Genomic DNA, 8,801 nt, shown 5'->3' on the forward strand with positions numbered 1-8,801 from the left:
GTTTTTGACATAGACTTCTCGTTTCTTGAATCGTTTTTGTAACGTAAATGATTTTAACTCGTCACTTTAGAAACGAGAAGTAGACTAAGCCGAGTAAACTTTCGCAAAGACTTCTGGGATTGTTACTGAGGCTAGGGAAAACAAATTGGTCCATAACTGACCCGCGCATCCCCAGTATTTGTAACGTTCTAAAAAACTACTCGCGGAACGCATTTCGGCTCAAATTCCTTTCTTATCAATTAAATTGGCGAATTGAAATGTAAACTGACTCTAAACGTGTTGTCCCTGCCATGCCCTACTAATGGAAGTAAGATCTGCGGTAAATAAACAAAAAATTTTCTTTGCACGGTAGCTATTATGATGATATGAAAACAAAGGAAAGGAGAATTCGAGGCAAGGACAACATTGAACCACAAAATATACAAAGTACACTGTACTCTGTCTGTATTAGCGATGAAAGAGTTGCTTAATCCTGTCATAATGATATTTTGAATAAAACGAAGATTCATCAATTCACGGGATACAAAAACGTATTGTTGTACAGAAGCTTTCGATTCCATCGCGGAATCTTTACCGAGTGATGGAGATGGACGGCAGATCGCGGAGAGTTCGTAACCAGCGCCCCTGTTCAATGTTGGAGCCCGACAAAATATTTCCATGGCCTGCTGACTATTCTCTTGAACAGATCCTCCTCAGTTTTTCTATCCTGTGAACTGAATACACTGTATGTGTTTGAGGCAAAAGACAAGCTGGTCGAGCCCTTCTGCAAACGTGGCTGGCTTCTTTACAACTACAGTTGACCCCGGGGACTCCTGGGAAAGAAATTGCTGTACACATTGCCTGTGTTTTGTAATCATATCTTTAATTTCCAATTTCTTAGTTTAAACTTTACATCGCTAACAATCCATTGTACGAATAAAATTCACGAAATAAGATAAAAGAAACCACCTAACAAGAAATTCACTCGATTTGTTAAGTTAAATTAAATATACTACACCCATTTGGTTTGGGGGTTTTAAACTTAAGAAAATACCTTTAATGTCTCGTGTGATTTCGCGGTTGAGCTCAAAAAAAATACTGAAAATCAGCCAGTGACATAGCTAAATTGAAATACTGCAACTGCAAAAAGGAAGAATATTTTTCTCCATAACATTCCCTGAAGGCAACCGAAAATTGGACTGTTAGAGCGGTTTTCACTTGACTGTCGTAAAACCAAAACCAAAGTAAATACACTAGCCAACCAAAGGACGTAGTAAAACCAAAACCAAAACCAAAACCAATCCCAATTCGACAGTCAAGTAAAAGCCGCTCTAAGTGTAAATATCGAAATCAAAAACAAAAGTGTTGTTTTCTCATTTTTCTCAGTGGTCTGCTGATCATTATTGACAACTCGATTTTTCTTGAGTAAAGATATACAGGCTTGACTCTACCCTGAGCCCCTATTTGAGGTGGAGGAGTTTCAAAAAGGCTTTTCTGAATTGTGGAAAACGCCAGGCGTACAAATAGGGGTTGACGGCAGAATTTAAGCAAACAAATAATGCCTGAATATCTCTTAGCCAATGTACCAGCATACAATTACAGCTTAAACAGAAATTAAGCAAGTAAGTTATTCCACAGACAGGTACAAAGGATACAAGAAAAGTAAGAAGAACAATCAATAACGCTCTGGCTACTTTTCTTTCTTGCTTTATGTTCTTTATCTTCTTTGCGGATTTTTGTTTTTCAGGGATCGTGTTTTCAACAGCTCTCCGATCTCGCCAATAATTCGAGCGATTACGCAAGTGTCTGAGAATACTTCTGTGAGTAAACAGAAGAATAAAAAAAGTGCTTAAAACAGCAGTGTTGGCAAAAATGAAAGAGTACAAAAAGAAATCGACTTTGAAGTATAAAAGAGAAAAGCCCAGCGCCGCAACCCAAATGATCACCGAAGTTACAATGGCGCGTTTACACGTAATCTTCGTCTTGTATTTGACTGGCGATGTTACCGAGACATACCGGTCCGCTGTAAGTGCTGCCAGCGTTAAGACTGATGCCGTACTCAGAATGAAATAAAGCATATGGAGCATTTGAAAGTCCCATGAGATATCACCTTTATTTAGCGTGCCACGTGCTTCTCTAATGTGGACAAATATCGTGGTGGGGTCCAATAATAATCCCACAAGTAAATCTGTCCCGGATAAGCTCAGCAAAAAGTAATGGAAAGGCGTTTTCATATTTCCAAATGGATCCCGTACAATGGCTAAACAAACGAGGAAGTTTCCAATAACAGTTGCAAGGCAGAAAACAGTTGCAATTGAAGCGGTAAAATACGAAAGTTCTGTGTTGGAATGGGTGTTCTCACAATGTTTTGCATAAGATAACCCCATTGCTTCGGAAAAAATAGTCCAAAAATTGTTGGACGTTGAATTATTTGTTTCCTTTAGAGGATATATCTACCAAATTACAAACAAAGAATTTAACATAACTAATTTACATGTTCTTAAATGGATTCGTGTTAACCACTACATAGGCTTTATTAAACCTTAGTTGTTTATCTGCATTAAAGTTTCTTCCTTGAGCTTTTTGTTATGGCTTGCTTGGGAAACGTCTGAGATCTCGGAGCATCCAAAGTAAACTTTTTCCAGTTTCTGTGACCAATGTTAAAAGCTACGCCTCATAACCTGCGAAATCAAGTACTTTGCCGCCGGTTCTTGTCCAAGAATTCTTTCCCTGACGATGACTAATGTAAAAAGTATGTCGAGACTTCAATTCGTGGATGCTTACCAGAAGATAGCCAGAAAATAGCCGAACTGGGGGCGCTATCGACCTCGGACGCTGAGGCCTGCGAGAGAATCAACTACAAATAACCTCTCTTAAATCCAATACCTTGCTGAAAGTTGCCTTTATAGCTGGTTGTTACTGTATGTATAAACGTTAAACGTCCGAACTGCAAAAAAAAAAAAAAAAAAAAGACAAATTAACGATCACCCCAGTCAATTTTTTCATATTAGTTTGAGAAAACACAATGAGTCATTCCTTCTCTCCTTTGCACAAGTAGCACCTGCGTGCAAGGTTAGGATAACAGAGAAATAGTGAAAGATTTTTAGCAAAATAAACAGGAACAATATATTTAAGAAATATCCTGCTGTTCAGCTGTAATTCAAAAGATAGTGTCATTGTGATCAGTAGAAACATTTGTTTTTAACCTCAAATGTTTTTTGTTTTAAACCGTTATTCGCCGCTCACATGTTTAGAAGACATTCATTCATATTTAGAGTGTAAGGGGCCTTATATTAGTCAAAAGCATCTTTTTTACTGATTCTGTTTCAAATTTAACATGCACTACACATTCTTGTCAAGATGGATTTACCATACAATGGAAAAGCCCAATAATTTTCGAAAAAACTATATATTCACATCCAAAATCCAACAGCCTTCTCCAAAGTTTATACACATAATTGTCATCAAATGCACATTGAGCACAATCCTTTCCGAAGTATATATCTTTCGGTGGCGGTTAACTGTGAGCATTAGGACCAACTCTTTCGAAGAGAATTGTCATCCAATATATAGGCGCCACGGAGATGAATGCTCTGTTCTAACAAGAGGTTCATTATTCTTTAAAATCTTATGCTTATAAATAACTAGTGCCTTTCTTAATCAAAAGCATTTTTAACCAACAAACGTTAACTCTACCCTACGAGCAGAGCTTTCTCACTTGCATGGCTTTTAGTATAGCGTGAATTTCAGACGATTACTTCGACGAGTCGTTTTTAGTCCCTAAGTACTAGGGAGCTTAAGCAACTACCACGACGACCACAACGACGACTTCAAAAAAACAAAAGGTTTTACTTTAAAATGATCAAAACAACAGTTCTGCACGTGCAGCACGTTTTTTAGTACACTTCTTTGACGTCCACTGCACGACTACGACGTGAAGCTTCCTAATTTGACGTTTTATAGAGGACGTGGCATACCGACGACGAATTTTCCTTCCTCTTTTTGAACCCGAACAAAATCCTTTAAGAATTCAACTCCAGGAAAAGTCGCCAGTATTTGGCATATTGAGGGGGTCCAAATAGACGCGATTTAAATAGTAAGTTTGAAAGAACGCAAATTCATTTTTTTACCGACGGTTTCACTGCCTTGCTTAAGGTCCCAGTAGTAACTAGTCTGAATCGACCGCAGGGAGTAAAAACGATTCGAAGCAAACGTCTAAAATTCAGGCTAGGCTTTTAGAGTTTCTGCGAACGACTTCGTACATGCAAGAGAGGAACCTTAATTGCTCGCAGGGTAAACAAACCCCAATTCTTTGTTCTTTAATATTCAGCCTTAGTAAGAAACTTAAAAGCAAAGAATTTGGGTATACTGAGCTAACATTGAAAGCAAGAGGTCATCACACCCTGTTTGGCAATAAAATTATCGCACTCTATGAATAAATAGCTGTCACACTTTTCAATAATACTCAGGTTGAGTCACAATTTTATTTAAGTAAGCTGTCGCGCGAATCGGTAAAAAACAGCTCCACGAGTCATTACTAACCGTATATTTAATAACATCAATTACTTTAAAATGCAAAAGTTGAGGCGGGGGAGTTGACAAAGGAGCACAGATGTTAAAAATTAAGAATGGCAAATTTATTATAAAGTTCAGCAATAGTCATGAATAGTTAGTATAAATTAGGACACAGGTTAGAATATAGTCCTCGCTGCTGTTTTATTAGGCTAATGCAAAGTTAAAATGCAAAACTACTGCTCAAACCGTGTACAATAATGAACCCTGCTCAATGTCAGAGCAGAACAAAAATCAACCAGCTAAGTATAATTGTCAAAAACTAAACGGAAGACAACTTCAGGGACTGATGATCTAAAGCAACAGCCGATTGGCATATAGTTGAGATAATTACCGAGCATGCAGTTAAAATTACTGATTTGCATGCAGTTGAGAAAATTACCGAAAATTACCGTAAACTTGCAAAAGAAATTAATGGGTAGAAATGATGGCTTTACAATCAACATGTTATTCAAATTTGCAAAAAAAGAAAACTTTCAGGTCTTAAGCCGTCAGCTAATTTTCTAAGTGTAAAGTGAAGAAAGAATTTTAGAATTTTTAAAAGTGATTGACTCAAGTCGGTTAATCTGTGGCCACCAAAAGTTGGAAACAGTGTATTTTAGCGGTTGAATTCGATACCAGAATCTTATCCTGACACAATTCCAAACCTTTGCATCCCCACGTATTATTTGGGCTGCCACTTTTTCAAGGCTCTTGGTTGCTCTAAAGTTCGGTTAACATTTTTGAAATTTACGTGCTTAACATTTATACGTTCATATATTTTTTTACGAAAATGACTCCAAATCATTCTGAAGTAACGCATGCTTTAGTTAACAGTTTTCCACACCAAAATGAAGTTAGTTTGGCTGGACCTTTTGAGCTACAAAAATCGTTGCAGTTTACGTTTTGATTGCCTTTTTCGTTTCAAATTTATTTTAGAATATTCTCGCGCAAATTTTGCTATCAGAATAGCTTGTACCAGTCCAGCAAACACGTACTTAAATATGAATCCTTACCTCAGCTTCGTTCAAGGAGTGTGTCTTCTACTAAAGCAGATTGTTCTTTGATATCAGCCAGAACAGCCAGAACACACTGCCAGTCTGTGGCTGTGTGGATTGATGATCTATTCTAATAGGTTGCTTCCCGTAATTACCTTGCCTTATGGGCGGGCCAAACTTCAGGGGCACCCAACGTCAATTTTCGGAAAACATCTTTTCGGAAGACGATTTGAGATCTAGGATCTTCCGGACATTTGTTGTAACATTTCTTGCTTGCCTGCCTCTCCTAGGATTTTCGAACATCTAAAAACTGGAATAATTGTCCATTTTTAACGGATTTTTACCCTAAAAAGGTCACCTAGAATTTTCGGGAGCCTTTTTTCTGGCTGAAATTTTCGAAAAGTTAAGATTTGATCCCTATATTTTTCGGATCACTAGACTTTCAGCTAGGAAATCCAAACAGATAAAATATTTTTGGGGGATAAAAATATGCTTTTATCTACCGTTTAAATAGTAAGATACGTTTAACAATGCTATGTTTAAGTGGTTTTGGGCTATTTCCTCGTTGGGTGCCCCTGAAATTTAGCCCACGACTGTCTTCATACTCGAAGTGATAGATATTCTTCGGTAATAAACTAGAGCCTAAATGCCGATTCCGCTCTTTGATTATGAAGCGGTGGCCCGTCGAATTTTTATCTCGTTTAGCTTGTCAACTCAAAAGGACAGACAATTATTTTGACGACCACACCGCTAAGTAAACTCAAGGTGACTCTTAGAGTGGCATCTTTTTGAATTCAACAAGTTTTGAACCGCGCCCTCCGTCTAGGTTTGTCTCCGTACAGGGCGCCCACGCTCTTATTTGTCAACTGCAAATGGAAATTAAATAAGAGATAAAATCTTACTTGTTTTGTTCTATCCTTGAATCTGCTGTGGTGCGAAGTGAAGTGGAAGTTGTTTTACGATGCGAAAATTATGTTCAAGTCGAGTTACGCCTTAACTGCTCTCATTTCACTGTTGGTGTCACGAGACGGTTGTTATTATCGTCTCGAGTTTCATCGTTGGTTATTAATTTAATAACAATTCGAGAGAGAGTTTAAATAATTCAAATTGTTAATTAATTTTAAATAACCGACGATGAAACGCGAGACGATAATAACAACGGGCGCGTGATCACATGAAGCCTTGTAAAATCAACAACGACTAAAGCGTCGACTTGAACATACTTTTTGCGTCGTAACACAACTTCCAATTTACTTCGCACCACAGCAGATTTTCAAGAATAGAATTAAACAGGTAAGATTTTATCTCTTATTTAATTTCCATTTGCAGTTTACAAATAAAAGCGTGGGTTCCCTGTCTCCCGCAAAGAATTGAATTACAACTTTACCTCAAATTTCAAGTGGATGCCTCAGGGCCGGTCCGTGTGCTAGCCTCCCACGTAGGCGTTTTTTTTGGAGGGTAGTTTTTCACCCCTCCCCACCAACGCCTACTCAACCGGAGACATGATTCCTTTCCCCACAGGGCACCCACACTGTTATTTTATAGTAAATTAGACTGCGAGCAGTCTCTCTTTTTCTTCAGATTTAGTAAGGAGAGTGCACGCGCGCGCGAGCGTTGAGCGGCGAACTCGCGAGACACGATTGCGTGTCTCGGGCGTTTTGCGCGACGCACCAAGAAAAAGAGAGACTGCTCGTAATCTAATAGTAAATGTACTGGATTTACCGTTTGCCTCACCTATACCGATATATCGCTAACTATGTATATAAATCAATGATGAATAAACGTTGAATTTCCTCACCTGTGGTATATAGTCGTTCTTTTGCCTCAAAAGCGGTTTTTTGAGCCATTTTGAAGGAGAGGTAGCCCAAGCTCGAAATATGAGCATCGGCGAGCATCGGCATTGTTGCGTAACATTCGAAATATAAGGATTTGTTTGGGAAAAAAACCTACCGTTTCTGTAACCTAGAAAATGAAAGGATTTCAATAAAAAACAGCTTACCTTACTTAACATGTGTGTTACGTCTTTATATAGAGAGAAAACACGGTTTACATAAAAAACCATAAAACGGCCACAAATCGGCCCGTGGACCACACAAGAGAGATGTAACACATGTTACATAATTGCTGCCGAAAACATGTCGTGGGAAAATAGTCAGTAATAACAGGTCCAAAGAACAGTTCAAAGTATATCTTCTCCGTAATGTTTAAGCTATATCTTTCATTTGCAATGGTGTTTCTATTAAAGGTACATCTAAAAATTTATTAAATGTAAATGTTTTGGAAAAACAGTTCGAAAACTTACAGTTTTCCTGTCCAAAAGAAATTGTGAAATTTTTCGAAACGGATAACTTCCAGACATTATTCTTCCAGCTGTACAACTAGTGATTGCTATTTCGTACATTGCACTTGTTTATGGGCTCTCTGTTGAAATAATTGGGGACCATCCATTTGGCTGTGAATTGAATACACCATATGTGTTTGAGGAAAAGGCAAGCTGGTCGCACCCTGCTGCAAACGTGGCAGCTGACTGCTTTACAAATACAGCTGACCCCGGGGACTGCTGGGAAAGGGATGGCGTACACATCGCATTTCGGCTCTGTTTTGTATTCATACCTTTAATTTACAATTTCTCAGTTGAAACTTTACATCGCTAACAATCCATTGTACGAAATAAGATAAAAGAAACCACCCAACAAGAAATTCACTAGATTTTTATAGTTAAATTAACTTAAACTACTACACACATTTGGTTTGGGGGTTTTAAACTTAAGGAAATACCTTAGTGACCTTAAGATACACCATTTCAGCCTACGAGAACGGATAAGCGAACATGTTTACCTCGTAGTTTTATGAAAGGCAACCATTATTTACCAGACGTGATAATGGCGTAACCATTCTACCAGGTAACGTACCCGTTTCTTGCGGGTAAGAGGCTGTTTACCCGTGCTTACGGCTACGTGTACGGATAATTTACCCGTACCTGTACCCGGAAACGGTGTATCTTAAGGTCTGTAATGTCTCGTGATACCGCAGTGGAGCTCAAAAAGCAAATGACATCCTTGAAACAATGTTTGTTTGCTATCTAAAAAATACTGAAAAAAGTGCTACTTAAAATCAGCCGGTGACATAGCTAAATTGAAATACTGCAATTGCAAAAAAGAGGAATATTTTTCTCCATAATATTCCAACCCGAACCGAAATTTGGACCGTAAGTGTAAATATCGAAATCAAAAACAAAAGTGTTCTTTTCTCATTTTTCTCAGTGGTCTGCTG

The 8,801-nt window shown here is 38.2% G+C and overlaps 1 protein-coding gene across 1 annotated transcript; it reads right to left on the minus strand.

The window, feature by feature from the left end:
- Positions 1-1,321: 1,321 nt before the first annotated feature.
- Positions 1,322-2,538, minus strand: LOC140939103 (adrenocorticotropic hormone receptor-like). Its single transcript, XM_073388663.1, has one exon. The coding sequence runs from the start codon at positions 2,364-2,366 to the stop codon at positions 1,440-1,442; it is 927 nt and encodes a 308-aa protein (XP_073244764.1). The 5' UTR covers positions 2,367-2,538; the 3' UTR covers positions 1,322-1,439.
- Between the last annotated feature and the right edge of the window lie 6,263 nt (positions 2,539-8,801).

The sequence above is a fragment of the Porites lutea genome, chromosome 5 (assembly GCF_958299795.1).
Source record: "Porites lutea chromosome 5, jaPorLute2.1, whole genome shotgun sequence".
NCBI classification, from domain to species: Eukaryota; Metazoa; Cnidaria; class Anthozoa; order Scleractinia; family Poritidae; genus Porites; species Porites lutea.

Bases quoted from the DNA above. Each gene is read 5' to 3' on its own strand.
- LOC140939103 (XM_073388663.1), bottom strand. From the start codon at position 2,366: ATGGGGTTATCTTATGCAAAACATTGTGAGAACACCCATTCCAACACA.